At 48.5% G+C, this 21133-nt stretch overlaps 1 protein-coding gene across 2 annotated transcripts; it reads right to left on the bottom strand.

Moving 5' to 3' along the window:
• Positions 1–222: 222 nt before the first annotated feature.
• Positions 223–20899, bottom strand: LOC102577158 (CCN family member 2). Of its 2 annotated transcripts, none has more exons than XM_019488528.2 (5): positions 20330–20437; positions 16165–16378; positions 8576–8827; positions 7544–7755; positions 223–6557 (listed from the first exon to the last, which is right to left on the bottom strand). In XM_019488528.2, exons 1-5 carry the CDS (start codon positions 20402–20404, stop codon positions 6246–6248), a joined length of 1065 nt encoding a protein of 354 aa, XP_019344073.2. In that variant the 5' UTR covers positions 20405–20437; the 3' UTR covers positions 223–6245. The 2 variants fall into 2 exon arrangements, with proteins under 2 accessions (XP_019344073.2, XP_006267192.1); XM_006267130.4 differs by lacking the exon at positions 20330–20437 and adding an exon at positions 20617–20899 and having other exon boundaries at positions 3166–6557.
• Between the last annotated feature and the right edge of the window lie 234 nt (positions 20900–21133).

Below are 21133 nucleotides of genomic sequence, written 5' to 3'. Positions count from 1 at the left end.
GTGTCCCCCCACCCCCAAAGCAGTTTTTTTGCCACATGGGCCAGCGGTGTGTTGGGGGGGCACTAAGCCCGTGGTGTGTGGGGCCAGGCCCCTCCGGCCCCCAAGAGAGCTTTTGGGGTGCATGTGGATATGGGGCTTTTGGCCTGCCCACAAATTGTGCCCTCCTGCCAGACTCAGGAGGCACCAGTCGCCCATGCTGGCTGGTCTCTTTTGTGACAGCTCTGAGGCTTTGCTATTTGCTTTATTCCTGCTTAATGCTCTTACAAAACAGAACTGAGTCCAAACTTCTGGTGTGGATTCAGAAAGGCAGCTCTGGGATTCCTCTCTCCTTCCCCAAGCTGGAGTGACTGCAATGCACTGGACCTTGAAATGCTTCCTGCTGCAAACATCATCAGAACTGAGATGTCTCTGCCAAGCCTTTTGGCTCCCATGAAGCAGCACATTGGAGTAAAACACACCCAGCTGAACACATTCCCACCTGCTCTGGCAGAGTGGTATCGCTGGCCAGCAGTGGTGGGCCCTGCCCAGGGCACATCAGCTGGGCTTTGTGAGGGAAGTGCCTAAGGAAGCTGCCTCAGGGATTACTAGGGTGGTGCCAGTCCTTCAGGCTGCCCTTGGAAAGGAGCAGTGTATTTGGTGATGACTCACAAAGCTGTTGACTGCAGCATACGTGTTGCCCCCGATCCGCTGGCTGTGTCTCAGCACAATGGGGTCAGTCAGAGCCAGGTGGTCCTGCAGCACCCAATTGCTCTGCCATAGCTGTTTCACTGCCAGACGTGGCCCAGCCAGAGCCCCCACACTGCAGCCCACTCAAAAGTGGCAATGCAGGGGAGAAAGGGGAGTGCTTGAGAAAGGGGAGCGCTTGTTATGTGGCAACAACACAAAGGCACCACATCTCCTCTCCCTCCATAACCCAGAGACAAACCCAGACCCAGGAAAGCCAAGTGCTGGTTAGCAAGGTGTCTGCTGCCGCCCAGTGGCAGATGACCAAATAAAAGCCCCTGAGCACTTGCAATAGCATTAAGAGACTCACACCCAGAGAACATCACTCATCCCAGGCCCAGAGAGCCTTCCTCCTCTCCAGACTCTTTTTTTCACCTCTGTCATCTTCCTATGGCCATACCTGTCTTCCCCTTGCAGGGGTGGGGGCTCTGAAGGTATCAGTTACCCATGAGGTGCCCATACCCATGGCTGAGCTCTGTGCTTTTCCCACCCACTGAAGACAGAAACCTGTAGCTTGGGTGTCCCTGGGCGCATCTACACGAAACATTTACTGCGGAGCTGCCTAATTGGCTCTGCAGTAAAGTTGCCACATCTACACATGCAGCCCTATTAGGTAGGTCGCAGGAAATGAATAAACACTGCTGTAGGTTAGTACTTGTAAATACAAGTACTACCCTGTGGCAGCATTATTTAGTGTGCCACAAAGCATGTGTAGACACTGACTCAGTTGGCTGGGGCATGAGGGTGTTGCAGTGCAGGGGCTGCTTGCCAGCTAGCCTATCACTGAACCACTCTTGTGCCGCAGCCAACCCCTCGGTAGCATGCTGAGCCGAGTCAAAGCGGGCCTGGGCTGGCAGGCCTGTCCCCAGGTCCCCTGGCAGCCGGGGCTGCTCCGATCTGGTCCAACATGCATGTAAATGGGGTGCCCAGGAGCAATACATTCTGGTGCGATAAGCACTGGAATTTATTGTGTTGCATTAACTGCACGTGTAGATGCGCCCCTTATGTCCCTAACAGACAAAAGAACCAGGCTCTGAAACCCTAGCTCTCTTCCCTGAAAACTGCTCCTTGCATGTTATCCATATTGCCTGCAGCTGTTTACCCACATGATGTTCCCCTCGACAAGTGTGGCACCAGGGTCCCATCAGATTTCCATGTGGCTGAGTCCATATTGCTTCCCTGAATTCCCTCTCCAACTTCACTTGAACAGAGTGCTCCATTGTGCAGCGCTGCCGTCGGCTGCCACCTTCCACCCCCGAGGTGCCAGCATTCATTCCATGGTGGGTGAAGACATCCCAGCTGCCAGAGCACTTTGGGATTCAGGACTGTATAAAAAGTGACTGATGATTATTGTAGTTATCCCGTAACCAAAAGGGAAAAAGAAAAATCAAGCTGCGGCAGCAGGGAGGGCCTCTTTCTTCTCTCTGCCTTACTTCTCATTTCCCCTCCACCTCCATTGACAGCTACCACCCCAGAGAAGGCATAGCTCAGTGCTGGGAAGGAGCTGCCAGTGGGAGCCCTGGCAGCAAGCAGGGCAGGTGAGTGGGGGATTGTGATGTGATATTAGGTGGCTGCAGAAGGGGACGGATATGCAGCCAGGGTGTGTGAAGGAGATGGAGAAGGGGATTCCTGTCCCAGCCCTCAGCGATGCTTTAGACCAGTGATTCTCAGCTAGGGTGCTGGGGTGCCCTAGGGTGCTGCCAGATCATTTGAAGGGTGCCATGGGGTGTGAGGGGATAAGCAGATAAATTAAACAGAGAAGCACAGGCTCAGGCTTGCCCCTGCCTGGCTGATTCCCCATCGCCTCTGCAAGGAGGTAAGCACTGTAATATATCAAACATCAACTGAGTGCCATTCAATTCACAAGTTCTGGAGGGCTTCCTCGAGTCCAGTGAGGGGTGCTTCGAGTCCAGAAAGGCCGAGAACCACTGCTCCAGACACAGAGTCAGCTGCCTGGATGAGAGGCAGAGCTAAACTCCCATCAAATCTGGGAGTGTTTCCATGACTCCTGCCTGCCCTTGGTGGAGGACATTCCTCAGGCTTTGATCCTGCTCTCCCTTACACTGGTGGAAATTGGAGTGACCCCAAGGGATCAATGGAGATGAACAATGTAAAGCCAGCATGAGTGAGAAAGGAACCGGGCTGCCTGGTTACCTGCAGCACACTGGGGCTCCCTGGGGATCTGCCTCACTTTTCCTCTCTCATCTGGAGGGGCCGCAGCTTCAGATCCTGTCCCCAGGAAAGGAGACACAGGTAGTGGGGAACCTGTGAGGAGAGGAGACCATCTTCCCAGTATCACACAGGTCTCTGGAAAACAGCTCCTGCAAGTGTCCATGTTAGGGATCCCTTGGATAATGTTACAAGGCAGTGAACAGAACCTATAAGCTGTTAAGCCTCCGTAAAGAGCCTCCACATTCTGGCCACATTGACACCAACCCCTGCTCACATCTGCTCCCAGGTTTATTTTTAACCCAGTATTACAGACTTCAGACTTCTTAATGGAGCAGCGTTGGTGAACAGCTACCTATGATTCCTACCCCCCCTCCTCCAGGGCAGTAGTCAGAAGCAATCACAGTGCACGTTGGTCGGATGGGATGCTATTGCAGCCCTGGCATTGTCTGGCACCTCACTGCATCTGCACTGTGCTTGCAGCATCTTACCATCCACGCAGATCAGGACTGGTGCTGCACAGATACTGGGGCAGGGAGAGGGGGCGGGTGAGGTAGTCCCTGTGCAAGGCATCTTCTCCCGTGATGGGAGAAGAAACAGAGGCTCAGAGAAGGAGGGGACTTGCACAAGGTGGCACACCTGATTAGCAGCAGAGCATCACAGAAGAGACCAGGCAGGTTATATAAAAAAAAGAGAGAGAATTTTACTGTGATCAGGTAAAGTGCAACTAGGCTCTGAGCTCTGCATGCAGCCAGGGAGAAGCACACACCAGGGCAGAGCAAGAAGGGCTGGGAGGGACTGGCAGCTTGGAAAGGCCCAAGGGGAAGCTGTGAGACAGCAAAATGATAGAGGCTGGACAAAGGCTTCTTTTTAGCAGTGTCTACAGCTCAGATTTCAATGCGAACAACAGAAGCCCAAACTGCATAAGGCTCTGAAGGAAACAATGCTACTGCAGGTGTTTGGGGCAGAGGGAAAAGGGCAAGTCCCAAACTGGCATTTCAGTGGCCAAGTCAGAGCCAATGCCTCGAAGCCAGTGACAAGCTGCCTTTCCTCCCTGCACAAGGATGCTATATGAAATGAAGCTCTGCTCTGAAACATGGCTGCAGAGGGCAGCACGGGACCTGCCCCTCACCGCAGGCTGGCCCTGCAGTAGGGTCCTTTGGCTCTGCGTGGTCCTGAAGGGAATTCTGCCCCAGCTTCAGATTAATTGAAGAGCAGAGACAGAAAAAGGCACATAGTGTCTAGGCTGTTATCTGGATACTTCTGCTAAAATGAGCTGGAGTTGAATACTCAGTAATGTTGAGCTGTCAAATCACCATGACTCTTTAGAGTTAAGGTCCCTCTCAGATGAACAGGGCAGCTCACACCTCTCTGAATTATTGTTCCAGGCTGACTGCACTTTCAGCTAGATGCCTCTTGCACTGATTACATGCAGGCCATGGTCCAAAGATGGTTTGCAGCCGTAAGGATTACAAACATTTCCAATGGAAGCCGAGATTCTGAACACAGGTGATAGGATCACGGGAAAGTAGGGTTGGAAGGGACCTCATAAAGTCCTCTAGTCCAGCCCCAAGCTCAGGGCAGGATCACCCCTGACTTAACTATCCCAGCCAAGTGTCTGTCCAACCTGCTCTTGAAAATCTCCAGACTAAATAACCCTAGTTCTTTCAGCCTTTCCTCACAAGTCATGCTTCCAAAGCCCCTAAGCATTTTTGTTGCTTTCCACTGGATTCTTTCCAATCTGCTCACATTTTTCTTGAATTGTGGGGCCCCAAACTGGACTCTGTTCTGCAGGTGAGGCCTCTCCAGTGCCAAACAGAGCAGAAGAATCATTTCCTTTGATTTGCAAGAGACACTCCTGTGAATCCAGCCCAGTCATTGTGCAGCCCTGTGAATACAACATAGTTCTCTGGCAGGAGGTGAGGTCTGTGGCTGCAGAACACAGGGTGCTCCAGGCAGCGCTTTCTGCAGTACTGTCTCAGCAATGCCAGGTTAAATCTGTTCCATTTACAAGAAAGGCTGGGTTTTCCTGCCAGTGCCTCAAGCTCCTGGGGGATTTGACCTGAGCTAGGTTTTTCTGGCTCATGCACTGCTGGTCATAAAAAGACTCTGCTACTGAAATTCAACTCTGTTGCTAATGCACAGGCCACTAGAGAATCCAGTTCCTTGTCCCCCAGCTGTTCTAGCTCTGAAGTTTAACAGAGGAGAAAAGTAGGCAATTCTCATTCTTGGCAGTACAGGCTGAGTGTGGGACTTGCAAAACACAGGGGGCAGATCTCTTTGTTGATGTGCAACAGGCTGGAAGGCTGACTCTACTTTAACAAGCCCCAGTTTTACATTGATGTTACTCTCCCTGGACACTTCTGATCTGTACTGCCATAACTGGGATGGGAGCTGGGCCCTAGAACTATCCTTCTAGCATTGGCAAAGAGCAGGGTAAGCCCAGTTGATTCCTGTCTTCTCTGAAGATGGCTCTTACAGGGCTCAGCTGTCCCTAGGGAAGCCATATGGCAAGTTTAGGCTTCTTGCAATGGGACCCGCTGTTTCCCTTGTAATGTTGGCTCTCACATACTTGCTAGATAGCCTTGCTATCATCTGGGTGGTATCCCCTGCGTGCAACGTAGTGACACAAGAGATATACAGAATTCCTGTGGTCTGATTAATCTGGGGCACAGGGGAATCACAATGGGGGGAGCACTAGGAAGGGGATGAGCCTTGCCAAACAATGGTAGTTCCCAGTTAGTTGGAAGGAATTGCCAGCAGGGCTGGAGCCCCTCTTTGGGCAAGGGAGACAACTATGTAGAGAGACGCATTGCAGAAGGTCAGTATCAGATTCCCTCCTCCATTGAGAAGGCTGCTTGGCATGGCTGGGCAACAGATCAGGCTGCTGGGCCTCTCCTTTGCCCTCTGCTCTGGGGTTGTGGCAAGGCTGCAGCATGGCAGTGGATTCGGGGAACTCCACACTCATTTTGCTCCCAGCTGGAGGTGGGGCTAAGCCTTGTGGCTTAGATCCAGATCCAAAGCCCCTTACAAGCTGGGGAAATATGGATCAGGGCTCCAGTTCAGGCCCATCTCTGCATCTAGCCTGGTTCTCTCAGCATCCCCACTATGATGGGAGTGTGCCAGATGCTCCTGCCCAAGCCTTGCCTGATGCATGGTACCAGTAGAGAGCCCATGGGGACTGCTCCCCTCCATGCTGCCTGCCTTGTTGTCCTTGCCACTGGGCCCAAATTGCATTGTGGTCTCCCCACGGGTGAGAAGGGACCGCATGGTCCTGGGCTTCAGCAGCGGAGGCACTGTGGACACTTGAGAACACTCTTGACACCTAGGCCTGGGGGTCAGGGAGGAAGGGGCTACTGCCTCTCTGCCCTGACATGATCACCTATCATCCTCCTGTGATAGGTGGCCAGGAAGATGTCATTGTCCCTGGGGCAGTCATGGTGGCAGGAGCATGTCCTGATGAACATCATCTTACGCTGGAAGATGTCCCCCTCTGGGCACCTAAAATCCACCTCTGTGGTGCTGGTGGTGTGCGGGGTGCAGCAGCGGCCATCCGTGCAGCTGCCGCAGAACTTGGGTCGGTAGGTGTGCACGCTGGTGCAGCCGGAGAACTCCAAGTGAATGGCCTGGCGGTGCTTCGGGGTCCGCACACACTTCTTTCCTTTCTGGGAAGCGAGCAACAGCAAGGAAAGGGTTAACCACCCGGAACAGGAACCCACATGGACAGAGGAGCTGAAAAGTATTGACATGCCTCTGTGGGGGGAATGCTCTTGGGTTTTCTAGGAATAATTTTAAAGTGATTTTTTTTTTGGTGGGGGAGAGGTGTAGAATATGTTATTTTGTTTTCGTGAGAAAAGAGGGCTGTGAGGATCTCCCTTTCTTGGGAAAAGGAAAAGAAGAAGAAAATGGAAGCAAGAAAATGTGTTTAAAACAAAAGGTGGGTTCCCCAGCAACTGGAACAAAGACACATCTAACCTTTTCCCAACATTTCAATAAGCTAGAACAAAAAAAGCCATTTCAAAGCAATCAGAGCCCTCCCACAAATCACTTCCATCTTACCTAACCCCAGTTTTCAATGATCTTGACATCTAGTTTTTGAACAGCTTTAGCTCTGGGCCTGATTCTGCCATGACCAAACCCTCAGTTTCCAGTTAAGTGAATGGGAGCGCAAGATGCTCTGCCCTTCACAGGTCTGGCCCCTGTATGTGATGCAGTATGGAAGGGGTGACTGATCTGCTATTTCTCCATGCCCCAAACACCCCATGGAGTTTGAGACTGAAAGGAATGGAATATGAGGCTTGCTTTAGGGCCCTGCAGAGACTGCTCCTTTTGGGTCAATGGGTTCGGCATCTGTCCATGAATTTTAGGTACAATAAGTGTATAGGGATCAGCAGGTAAGGGAGCAAGCAGGCAGCTCCCTGAAGTAAGCCCTGACATTTGCAAGCCCTTGGAGATAGGAGCCTTACTTAAAAGGGCCCGACACAGGTGTCACAACTACTTTGGCATTAGTAGTCCTGGTAGAGGACCCCTTGTGCCTTTGCTAGCCAGAGGCTAGAGGCTGCTCGGAGTGCAAGGGCAGGGAAAAGCCACCAGCCACCGGCTGCAGTGGGTTCAGCCTCACCCTGCTGCTGTCTAGCATTGCAGCTAGTACCTTGATGCTCTTCTCCAGGAGGAAGTTGCAGGGCCGGACCATGCAGAGCTGGCTTTCCTTCTCCAGGCGGCACTGGGGGTTGTCATTGGTGACGCGGCTGGAGATGCCCATCCCACAGGTCCTGGAACAGGCGCTCCACTCGGTTGTCTGGACCAGGCAGTTCTCCTGGAAGTTGTTCAGCTCAGGCTTGTATGCTGAATTCTCCCTAAAAACTGAGCCAGGTCAAAGGAGACTAAAGAGAGGGTTCAGAGCCCTGGGACGAGACAAGGTGCATCACCAGACACAAAGGACATCATTGCATGGTGCCTCATTCTTTGGGGGCCTCTATGCGGTCACTCACAGGCTGGTGCAGTCTCACTCTCCAGTGATGGAGCAGAGAGGGACTCTGCAAGACCCCATTAGGTTGCTCAGCTTTTCAGCAAGAAGACTAGCAGGGCAGGCAACATTTGGTTTCCTTTCCCCACTTCCGGCAGCTCTGCTCAATGTGAGAGACCTGGGTAGTGCCTCAGGCTTTACCCACTCCTTAGCAGTCATCCTGGCTGCTTTCAAGACTGACACTTTTTACCCACAGCACAAGCTCAGCCCAGCCTCTCCCACAGACCTTGCCAACATCCTCAGCTCCGACAGAGGAGATGAGCAGCTGATTCACTTCTGCAGTCCCAGGTTCCCTCCAGTCTCAGCTGGGTTCACCATCTTTGCCTTCCAGCCTGACTTCTTTTCTGTGCAGCACTTGCTCCAAGCCTGCTTGTGGAGCTGGACCCTTGCATGAAATCTGCTCTGTTCAGGGAAACCATGGCTGCTCCCTGATGCTGAGGGACCGAAGAGGGCTCACCCCTTGTGCACAACTGATTGGCTGCATCATTTGCTCCCAGCAGCCGGCCCGTCACACAGCTGCACTTGTGAATCCCCTCGCCTGTGGATCTGAACCTCACAGCTGTGACACACTTCTTTAGTCCACACCTAACTGCTCTCTCTTGGCAGCGAAATCAGCTGCGCTGGCCCTGGTCCTGCTCCCACCTGCCTGTCACTCACCTGCCAGGGCTGTTTCAAAGCGGTTCTCCTGGCTGCCCTCCTGGCAAATCCACTCCTCGCAGCACTTGTTCAGAAGCTTCACCCGGCGGGGGTTGGGGCAGTCTGGGGAGGGGAGCCGCAAGTCGTCTGAGCACAGGGGGATGCAGCCAATGGCGCCGTCCATGCAGATGCACTGCAGCTTGCAGGTGGGCTGGAAGCTCTCGCCATTGTGATAGATCTTCCCCAGCAGATCACAGGTTGCTCCTTCATTAGCTGCAGGGAGACAGGACAGGGAAATGTGAACAGCTGGAAAGCCAGGCCTCTTCATCAAGGGGCTGTGTTACAATGCACAATCTAAGCACTTCAGAAGGAGCAAAGTAGGTGGACGGAAGCCTCTCTCAGCCGGAGATATGACCCCCGGGGTGCAGCCTGGCCTCCCCCAGGCCTGACTCTCCCAAACAGACAATTTCCAGTCCTTTCCTTGAGTACCTGTATGAGGAGCAGGGATTGAGCTGAGGGTGACCCCAGGTTCACCAGGCACCCACCATACCCCTGCCTTAACCCACCTGACCGGATAGGAACAGCTTCACTTGCAGACCAGAGTCAGTCCCCTTCCAGACATGAGAGGCTCCCTCCCCTAGGCAATTCAAGAATGCACCAGTATAATTTCTCATGCCCAGTTATCCATACAGATCTGTGCAAGCTGCACTTGCTGACAAGCTGCATTTATTAGCTCCAAGTCAGGGCTAAGCCTGTAAAATGCTTTTGAATGAATGGTGTAATGAAGTACACATGCTGATGAGAGGATCTGTTATTTCTGAGCACAGCAGAGGGCACTAGTACCATATGAAAATGACCATGCTACTGACAGCTACAGCACTGAGCTGGTGCCCGGGGGAAAGAAACTGGAGGCTAAAGGGATAACGAAGGGTAATGAAGGAGCTGGTTGACAGTTCAGGAATGTTTCTTGTGTGCAGAGCTATTCTGGCCCTTCTAGACCCTTGGAGGAAGGGAGATCACATAAAGCTCTCTGTCGCAGAGAGTAGGTCCCCCAGTACAGTTGAGATACACTGGCAGTATGGAGGGGTTCACGGTTAGATCCCAAGCACCCCACAGTTCAGAGGTGCTTGGTCCTGCCCTAACTCTGAGGGCTGGGTGACAGACCCCTTGCTGAGATGTCTCACGGGAGTAAGTTCTCAGTGTGCGATTCATTCTGATCACATTAAAAACCTCTGTTGCTATGGAAGCACTTGGCAGGCCCTAACCGAGCCATTTTTTCAATGATGGATCTAAAAAGGCAGCAGCGAGCAAGGTCTAGAATCTGGCTTCTTGAACTGCCTGAGCTCTCCCCAGTACTTTTCAGGCCTTTCTGAAAGTCAGCGTCAGCCTGTGGCAATGTTTGAGTTCCTGCACTGGCCGTGATGTCCCCCAACACTTGCCCTGCTCTCCTGCCATGCCTTGATGTAACTACTGAATGCCAGAAAGGGAGGCTACCTAAGGGTCCTAGTGTGAGCCCTCAGTTCTTCTGACAGCCAGCAGGTCCCGCATGGACCCTGCTGGTCTTTTATATACTTTACGCCTGGTGGGACCTCTTGGCCCACTTGTGCCTCTCAGGGTACTTGCAACCTTAAGGGCTATTCACGGCCTCCAAAACTCCCCTACAGCCGTGCCCAAGCTTCGCAGATGTTACCGCACAGTCGCTTCCTCGTTGGGGCTTACTTTTGCCTTCGGCCCCGTGGCCCTGTCTCCACCCTGCTCTGGGCAACGAGCCTGCTTCAGCTTTGTCTGGGCCTCTAGCCCTATCTTATCCATGGCCTCTGCTCTATCTGGCTTGAGTTGTGCTCAGCTGCAGTCCTTCTCTAAGCTGCCACTCTATAAGGCTCAAGCCCGATCTGTCTCAAGCCCCAAGCCCCTAGCAGGGCTCCAGACACTCTGGTGCCCTCAGGCATAGCTGGGACCTCCATACCACCCCTCGTAGTCCCAATCTCAAACCACCAGTATAAATTATAACAAAGGTATAAACCCTCTGGCAACATCACCAACTAATCCGCTCTGGGTCCAACCGTAACCAATGGTCTTGTCTGTTCAACCAGGCTTCCTCCTCATCCTGGGTCACGATGCTTTGCAAGGCAGCAGCATTCTGTTTGCCTCCCCAAGGTAGCTCTCATGCCGGCTAGGGGACAGCTAACCCTGCTACAGTTTCCTCTTAAGTAACAGGAGTTTTCTGACTCCCTGTTACACATCTCCTCTTTGCTGAGCTAAAGCCAAACACTGATATCCACCAGCCTCTGGGCTTGGGCCTGCACATAGGATGCCTGCCAAAGGATTTGGAAGCATCTGAAGCCCCAGGCTGGGGTGGAGGATACTTGCCAGTAGCAGGGCCACATCTGGTTCTTGAATGATTCACACGGATTTGGATTTGATTTGGCTGATTTGACTTGGGACACAAAATTTTTTCCTTAAATCTATATATATCTATATATATCCACCAAAGAAACCTCATCTTCAACTGGGCAAGCTGCTAAGGAAAACCACCTCTTTGCAACCATCCAGGTTACATACAGCCAGTGTCTCAAAGTGCCCCAAGTCACTGACGTTGTGCAAGACGAATTTCTGATATGACACAGGAGCCAAAGGCTTTTGTCCTTTGAGACAAAAAGGCAACATTCTTTGATGTGTCATCGATTTCCCACACATTTAAAGGTGACTATGAATGGGAAAATAATTTTTTTAATTGGTTTTGCACCCTTGGTGGCTTCTCTATGATCTGGGAAGAATACTGGGAACCATTCCTTTCCTCCTCACTCCCACAATTTCTTCCTTGAAGGATTTTTTTCCCCTTTCACGTTAGGCATTCAACTCTAACCTTCTCTGTTTTCCTAAAAGAATCCCTAGGTGAGCAGAGAACTAGCAGAGTTGAGACATCAAAGACCACTCCACTAAAATTATCACTTTCCCTTGTTGCCTATTTAAAACTTCCATTTTCTGCAGATTTTTGTTGACACCTAATTCAACTCAAAGACATAACAACATATAGGAGCAAAGCACTCTTTTAAAAAAATAATGTACAAGCCCTTCCTTTAAGGGCTGTGCCATTTCCAATCCATGTTGAAGACTTCTAAATCTAAAGGGTTGTTCTGCAAAGCTGAGGTACATCAGCATTAACACTCTGGCTACTTTTCAGTTAAAGATATTAAGAAAATCTACTTCCTGGTCTGCCACCCCTTGAAAAATCTCTTTCAGATCTACTTTATAAATTGCAGATAACAAAAAAGGGCCTACACCAATAGATACATAAGCGCAACCTTCCTATTATGTGGTGCACCACAGACCCTTATATTTTAAACCAGATAAGAGGACCATTTTCTTCCAAGAAAATGAACATGAGTCAGTACATTTTCTTTGCTGTATTCATCTAAAACAGAGATGTCAAAGTCGTACTCACCCTGGTTTACAGCTGGTGCCCCTGTGCATACATAAAGTGCAGCAGAACTATGGGTAGAAATTTTTCCATTGAACCAGAAAATGTTGATTCAACTAAATTAAAATGTTTCACGAGACCGTATTGATTTTCCCGGCATCTTTATGTGAAAGTATTCAAACATTTTTTCTGATAAGGACAAAACGTTTTCATTTTTATAACATAATATATAAATAATTGTCAAAATAAATGCTGTGAGCTTATCAAAGTATCAGAACAAAATATTTTTTGAAAATTTCAGGAAAGAAGTTGGGAGATTTCAACTTTTCACCTGGATTTGGGACAAAACAAAATTTCAAATTCTCAGTATTTCCCACAGGACAGAAATTCCCTGTTTTTGTTAGCTCTGCTCAGCAACTTCTTTCCAAATTTCAGATCCTGAATAAAAAAATGATCTGTGAAGGCTTCAGGTAAATGATTACCAACATGGCAAGCCATGGCCTACTTTAAAGGACTTACCAAGAAATCAGCTATGTTTGCTACCCCTCTCCCTTGCTTCATAGATAAAACACCTTCATTTTAGAAAGTGTATGGGCTGCACAGTGCTCTTTTAAGGGTCTCAGTCAGGCTCTCCTAAGCTCATTCCACCTAGTTCTTGAGAGGAACGTAAGGCTTTCAGGATTGCAAACATCTCTATTCTAGCCGGAGTACGGAAAATGGATCTTAACTTGTAATTATCTGCACTCAGGAGCTTCAAAGACTTCACTTTTTCCACCTAAAAGAAGACCACCCATATTCAATGTAAAATGACCATCCCAAGATTGTTTGAATGCTCCTGTTATTCCTTTCAGCTCAAACCCTCTTGCTCCCTGCTGCTAAACTAAGATCAGTTGGTTTTCTTAAAAGGTTCCCCCTAAAGAGCGCTCTAGACAGGGATTTTCTTATGCCTTTAGATTCCAATTAGCCAGTCATGCCCTTTCACTTCTCTATAATGGCTTCATTTTCTTGCTCTGATCCAATTAAAGCAACAAAGCAAATCGAGTTAGGGCTTCTCATTTACAAGCTCCATGGAGCTCTGCTCCATTCATGAGTCCTGTCTCCAAACACCACCTCCAGGTGACAAGGCGTTTGCACTCTGCCACACAGAATACCCCAGACTGTGAATGCCCAGCTGGCACAGATGGTTTCTGCATCTGCCCTGTTGTCTAAGCTACCTGGCGGAGGAGCTCTCTTGCAGTGATTTGTGGAGCACTGGACACACAGAGGATGTTAACAAGTAGCAATTCTCACCTTTCACTTCCCTTCTTGCCCAGGTTGGTGTCCAATCTTGACAGTTCTGCCTTGGATATTTTTAACAACCTTCCTTTCCTTTCCTTTTCTTGTCCTTGCTGAAAACACCTCCGTTCTCTCTCATGTGGGCACCTGTGACCTTCTTTTCTTCAGCCTCCCAAGCTCTCCCTTCTTCTTTCTGTCCCAGATCCAGTAGCTGATCTCATCTTCCTCTCCCACCCCTCTCTCTGCCACCCCCTTGTTCCTTCACTGCCTCTGCTGGCTCATCTCTCAAGATTACAGAACGAGAGGCACCGTAGAGATATCAATGTGGAAGTTATGACTAGGTGAGTCAATGGTATTATGGCCCATACTTTCAAACAGGTGGCCACAGATTCATCTAGTGAAATTTTGACCTTATTGAAGTCACTAGGATTTTTGTCAGAACATTTAACTTATCCATTTTTAAGATCAGAAAGGATCAATGTGAACATCTGGTCTGACCTTTTGCATTACAGAGGCTACAGAATCCCCCCTGGGATTTCTACTTCTAACCTGTGCTTTGTGGCAGACATTCAAACCTGAGGTCAATTCTGTAAGTAATAGAGACTCCCACTAGATCTTCTTCCAGTGGTGCTATGCTTATTTCTGTCCTGCAATCAAGCCAGCAGTTAAAAGAAAATGGCAAACTTCAAGTACATTTAGTGGCATCTTTCAGCAGTCAACATCTGGACATCGGCTCATATAATTAGAACTGGGAAGGCTGTGTAAAGACATCCAGGGTGAATCCTGACAAGTGTGCACATGCACTTTGCAGTACCTCAAACCCATTTCACCATGCTGCTGGTTTGCACACAGAGGGTTTTGGGGTTTTTTTAATACTGGGAGATCCTGGTGTAAAAAAAAAACACCACTAAAAAAGCAGTGTGGTGCACATGGCAGCAGTGTGCACTGCCATAAATGAAGCCTGGCCAGCTAGAGCCACACTCTAGCTGCTGGCCAGGCTCTGAGCAGTCAGCTTGACACTGTTGCTGCCCCAGGAGGTCCCCAGGACTCCAGGTAAGGTTGCTGGGGCCAGCACCTCCCCAGCGCCACCCAGGTCAACTTACTGCACACTGGAGCATGTGTGCAGGGTCATGCCCAGGGACAAATAGCAGTGGCACAAATGTGTCCCACAGAAAACACACGCCCCCGCACATGCATGCTCACAATCACCCCTAGGGACACAATCACATATTTAGTAAGTGTGGTAGAAGGAAAATTAAATAGATCAAAAGAAATAAAATTGATCAAAGAGGAGATAACACTAGCTTTTGCATGTTAAACTAATCAGCCAAACTCTTGCAAATTAAAAAAAATAGCACATGTTATTCCAGCAATTCTCAATCTGGGTGGCACCCTGGGGTGCTGTGAGAGTCTTTTAAGGTTGCTGTGGGAAAACACCCAATATTAGCACTGTTATTTGTGCAACACACACAATTCACAAGATAAACCCAGAGATTTCAAATAGGAATTCAGTGTCAAAAACATTCTGACCTGTTGTCACCTGTCTGAGTTCTTTGCAGTAGAAGAATTGCTTTATTATCTTTTCTGTAGTAAAAAAAATGAGTGAAAGCAGAAAACACTTTCTGAGTGGGGGGGCAAACAAATTTGAGGACCACTGTGTTTCTGACATAGTTAAAACAGTGCAATTCAGCTCTCCTGCCTCGGGGCAATTCCAAAGTACAATGGCTGAAATGCTAATGCTAGCTAGAGCAAGGGCTGCTTGAGCATTTCCATTTCCAAAATCCCATTTACAATTGCTGAGAACTTCCTAAAACTTTGATCTCTATAAGAGAAATTTTCCAGCCTCCATGTCTATGCAGGGTGAACTTTTTGGAATCTTTGAACCAAAAATGCTTCACTTTTTTTTTTTTTAAACAAAAAAACCGGAAGACAATAGGAGGCAGAGTAAGGGAGGGAGTAAACATGCTTTCTCTTCTATGATAAAAGTATCCAGGAAGAACTCTTGTAACAACACTGGTGATGCAATAGTTTGGATTAAAAACCAAAATTGAGCAAAATAAGAAGTCTTGAGGGAAATCTGGTGAAAACAGGTTTGCATTTATATCGCTCAGCACCTGCAAATCCTAGGTAGTCCATACATTCTTTTCTTCATGATTTTTGGCCTTTATTAATCTTGTGACCACAAAAAGAGCATCAGTTTGTTTGTGTGGGCGAAGTGCGTGTAAAATGCAGCCCTTGCTACGATGGGGTGGGGAATTCTGACTTGATTTAAAAAGTGACATTTCTTTACCAGACATGTCCAAAACGTTGCCATTACTGCAGAGGCGCCGCAGTGATGGGAATCTTCCACAGCGATAGCACAGACACCAAGGAGAGCTAAATGACTGGCTTCCACTGAAAGTCAATTATTATCTGGCCCCTAACTCCCATTTGTATCTTTGAAAATCTCTCCCACTTCAACAGAAAGCACTATTTAAAGATGAGATGGACTCAAATCTCATAAGATAACTTCTACCACAGCTGAACCAAACCTAGAGATCAGATTTGAGCTCAGACCCAGAAATACATTTTTGGAGGGGGGAAGAATGGACTACCCTAGGCAGGTCTTGCAGTGTTTTCAATCCCTATACAGCACTGACATACTGCGGTGCTAAATGATACATGTAAATGCCACTAGGGAGAGGTTTGGATGCATCTGAGGTTATGACTTGTGTCACCTACTCAGTTGCACGCTTCTCAGTCCATCGGTTGGTTTAAAAGGGATGACACAGACCCAATAAGAAGAGGGCAGATAACATATCAGAAAAGTCTGCTGCTGTGTTTGTCCCCTGTAGGAGAGTCACACAGCTCTGTGGTTTTTCTGTCATCTACAGAAGCTGTGGCTTCATGATGAATGCATGTGCAAACTGCTCACCTAAGCATATCCCACTGCCACTGTGGATTTTGGAGAAGTCGCAGTAGAGTCCTTTGTGATGATCGCAGGGTTTCTGAAGGGAACACAGCTCACCAAGCTGCCTGGCACACACCTTGCAGCAACCGCAGGCATCCAACACATGGCTGGTACCAGCAGGGCACTGCAGTGGCTGGGAGGGGCACTGGCATGGGTAGACACATGCCTGTGATTCTACCTGGAAGGCAAATTAATCAGATAAAGAACAAGTTATTTTTAGAAACCATCCAGCTGGAAAAATTAACAGTAAAGAACGTGTGTGGATCCCTTCTTCCCCTTGCCATCCCCACAGCTGGAGAGTAAATCCACGAGTCCCTCGCCTGAAGATGGACTGCCATGGAGGACCTTGTGTGCAGTTTCAGCTAACACCAGATGAGCAATTTCCTTCTTTCCCCAAACTCCACTGGAGTTCAGGGGAGAACAGGACAAATGACTTCTTGGCCCCCCATTCTGGGGCTCAGTTCACTTCTCTCTGGCAGTAAGCAAATGAACAAACCAGCAGTGCCTACCTCCTACATAGCACTCTATATCTGTAGATGAAAGTGCTTGACAAAAGCCAGGCTCATGGCTCCTTCCTTTACAGATAAGAGAATTGCATCAGAGAGGGGAAGTGACTTGCCCAGGGTCACTAAGAAGGCCAGTGGCAGAGCTAGGAATGGACCTGAGGTCTCTCAAGTCCAAGTGTAGGGCTACATCTGCACTGCAGACTAGGCAACAAGATGCAAACCTCACCTAGATGCAGCACCTTCCTAAGGACCATGCAAACTTACGGTCAACCCAGTGCAAAGGGAGGTCTGAGATGCCTGTTCCTCCACAGTCCACAATTGGGTTTGCAGGCTTATGGAACTGACCTGGGCCAGGAGGACAGGCATATGTGCTGCAAAACTCAGGTCGCTGCCAGCAATGTTGGTGATGGCCTGGCTAGCACCCTTGCCCCCAAGTGAGCCAACGCTTCATCTGCTGGATGCACTACAGTTTGGATGAGATGTGAAACTGGGGCCATTACAGATGCTAAATCTGTTGGCACCCACTCAGGCCACTACATTCTGTCTACTGACACTTGCACAGTCCTCGCAACAGAATATGGATCTTTCTCCATCCTACTGCTTCTCTGCTTTGCATTCTTCAGCAGCTCAGAAGTGGCTGCCATTGCGGCAAACTGACCCTTGCCTATAGTCTGTTTGTCAGTGTGAGCTCAAAAACTGTTTTGAGATCCCATACCGATGTAAAGTAACAAAGCAATCAAGTTCATATGCTGGACCCATATCTGCACTTGCTACAGCAGACTCAGCTCCTGCTGTGAAGCAACCTCCCTGAGTATTGTTTTGTCACCAACAACACTAGTACAACTCTCCCAGCTGTTTTGAGTGTTGCTCCCAGCAACGGTTCTAAATTTAACTGGCATGGGGGCAGGAGTTGACAAATGTTTGTTTTTTTTTCATTTTATTGTTAACTTCTGCAACAATCAGCACCATATAGCACAGGCCAGCAATCAGCCTGAAGCTTAACCTGCAAGACCTCGCAAGGTCTCACTCTCTTCAAAAAGAATCAGTGTAATTCTCTAGTGCAAAGTATTGTGTAATACAACCTCTACAGCCTGTAGCACAGACGTTTGCAAGCTGCAGTCTTTTTTGGGACCACTTGCTGTGAGCTGGCATGTCAAATGGATCTCTTTCCAACTGCTAAATTGCATTAAAAGAAGATAAAAGTACACTACACTTTCCCCTATTCCTTTTCATGTATGCAACTGCTCCCATTGACAAAGGGACATGCTATTTAACCAGCAATGGGTGGGCACCTGAGATCAGAAACAGGGTAGTGTATTCCTGATACAGTATCTTTGATACCTGGTATCTGATACCTGGTGCCAAGAATAAAGACCCAGATGCCAGAAAAGTCTTGAGTGTTCCTAGCTCTGCCGTGGAGCTGCTCTCTGCCCTGATGCCATTTGCATCACCTCTGTGTCTCACTTGCCCCATTTGGAAAATGTGAATAAAAGGGCACTCAGTTCACCTCTGTAAAGCATGTGAATCACCTTAGTGAGAAGGTGCTGAAGAAACAAAGTGGGACAATTGCAACAAGCCGTGCTGCAGACCTGCATGCAGAAGGAGCCTAGCAATCCAACCTGAGAACTGACATTTCATCTTCCTCCCCCCATCTGGGGACTCTCGTCTTGAAGTTCACTCTGATTTCATTTTCAGAGGAATGGGGTCCCCACATCTTCATTACAGGCCTAATCCTGCTTCTGTTGAAGTCACTGACAAATTTCTAAGGACTTCAAGGGCAGCAAAACTGAGCCAATATTATGGATCAGAATAAGAAAGATGACTCCCCTTGCTTCTAGTTCTGCTAGCAGCTTATGCATGGCTCACACACATCACTTGTAAAGCTGTCACTCCTGGGAGCTGCAAGCGTTGACTAAGCTGCAGTCAAAAATCTACCTGGAAGACTCACAGCTCTGTATATATTCTCCATCCCTGACTCCCAGGTCCCATTTGCTTAGTTTACAAGTCAAAACAAGATTTTCTTAACTGCTGCCACCACAGGCTGCACCTGGCTACCTGGAGAGAGAGATAGAAGTACTGTAATGTTCTTTCTGCTCCATGTACCCCTTGCTAGCAGTAAAGGCACAGGGAGGGCATGCACCAGGAGGCAACAGCTTCATATCTGCAGCTGCATTGGCTCTGTGGCATGGTCAGTGGGGAGATACTCAACCAAGATTTCATCCATGGGAAGCAGCAGACAGGTGCAAGGATTCTTTAGAAAAATAATGCTCTTTGGACCATGATCACATCTGAAAAAGCTGGGGGAAAACACTGTGAGGCTCAGTGAAAGGTCTGCTGGAAGCTGGTGAAATATAGATGTAACATATGGTTCTTGCTCCTATAGTCTCACACAAATATATGGATACAGCAGGCAAACTGTGATCACCCAAATGCTGAACTGCAGTGGATAGTACCCATGTGGTCCTTCATCACACCTCTCCGAGACACCTTATAACAGCCTTGTGTGATAGGTGAGAATCACTATTTCCATTTGACAGATAGAGGGACTCAGGCACAGACAAACTAGTTTGCCCAAGGTCATCGGTGTCAGTGGCAAAGCTGAGAACAAACCATAAGAATCCTGTTTTGCTTTAACCACTAAACAACCTGCCTCTTCCTTATGTAGGAGTCATGGCTCCTGCTCCCCAGCTCGAACAACTAGATCCTAAAGATGAGAACGTGGTTGGAGTTGGAGCCCCACGGTCAAAGCATTCAGCAGCTGTTTGGGAATATGCCCTAATTTGGGATAAACATCTATAAACGTGTTTCCACAATCAGGTGAATTATAATGATCTATAGTGTGTACTTCAGGAGTGCCTGTGCGGGGTGCTGCACAAACAAAGAACAAAACAAAAAAAGAGAGATTCCCCCAAGAACAGAAACTGCCCAGCCCTTGACACCAGTGAGCTCTTTACTCAGTGAAAGGAGACACATTTTTCTCTGTTGGCATATTCTGGGTGGCGCCAGCAACAAATATAGTTCATCCGCCTAAAGCATTTTGCATACATCAGCTCAACAAGCTATAACATTCAAAGCTGCCGGAGGCATGGGCCTTGCATCTTAATTGCTTCACAAGGTGCATGCTTTTAGGCCATATGCTAACAAAATCATCATAATGCTATTGCTATTATTATAAGTGTGGTAGCAAAGTTTGGCTCAGAATCAGCATGCTACTGTTCTAGGTCTTGTATTAACACATAGGTAGGCAAGTCCCAAACAGCAAGAAAACCAATTTCTCCTTTAGATCGCTGTTTCAAAGAGCAAGAAGCTGTCTTATGATTCGAGGTACAGGACAAAAATAAGAGGGTTTTCGTCCTGAGCAATGCTACGTACTTGGCAGGTAACACAGTGGGACAAACTGTTTTACCTCTCAGCCTCCCCATTCTCCTTCCTGTAAACAGGAATAACAATTACATCAGGAAAGCACGAGGAGCTTAATTCATTTGTGTTTATGAAATGCCTTCAGAGCTGTGGACCAAGGGCACTGTGCAGCACCGTACCTGGATTCCTGGCAGCCCCGGGTGAACTTTTAGTATCAGGCCCCCCTTCACCGAAGATAATGATAATAATAATTTTTAAATTACCATTTTGGGGTCCCCTTTCTGTTCAAGCCCCGGGCAGCCGCCTGGTTTGCCCATGCCCGTGTCCAGCCCTGGCATTGTGCATATCACTCTTCCTTTGCATCAGGCTGCTCTGAACGTTTTTTTACCTACATACCTGAAATACCAAATGAACCGCTAACCTTTCCTAGGACCCTTCAAAAGCAGGTAGCAACTGCACGGGTAATTTTGCCTAAAGCGTCCTGCATGCATTAAAGCAAGAAGCTGCACAGCTCATCCTGTAAGCAACTTTACTGTAGCACAGTACATACCCAGTCAGGTGCAAGGAGGAGGAGGAACAGGGTCCAGGTTATTGTCCCAAAGCTGTCAGACATCCCGAGTGAGAGAGGAGGGATTTCAGACTGACGGCTAGTGACTAACAACTCTCTCTCCCCCGCTGTCTTTCCAAGCCTCCTCTCTCTGTCCAAAGAACATTACACACAAGCTCCTTTTTAAATAGCCTCCTGAAGAGGCGTATCCTGCATTTGAGTGACAACCTGGGAAGCAACCCAAAATGGTGCAACGAAAAGTGTCCAAATTCCAGGGCATATTAACAGATTCCTGTGGCCCTGGTGGTTACGGGGCTGTTGATGGAGCCTGCAACTTTGGTCACATTACTTGGAGAAATCAAATCCTGGCAAAACACTCTGCTAGGTTATTATCATCATCATCATCGTTTAATTCTTCCCTCTGCACTCCCCCCTCCCTTTTGGCCATGAGAGGTGAAGACTTAAATAAGCAAAGCTTTGTCAGGCTAATTTTTTCTCCTTGAAAGTATGTGCATCTTGG

The sequence above is a fragment of the Alligator mississippiensis genome, chromosome 6 (genome assembly GCF_030867095.1).
Source record: "Alligator mississippiensis isolate rAllMis1 chromosome 6, rAllMis1, whole genome shotgun sequence".
NCBI classification, from domain to species: domain Eukaryota; kingdom Metazoa; phylum Chordata; order Crocodylia; family Alligatoridae; genus Alligator; species Alligator mississippiensis.
Note: the sequence above shows the minus strand (reverse complement) of the source record. Positions and strands in the feature narration are given on the sequence as shown.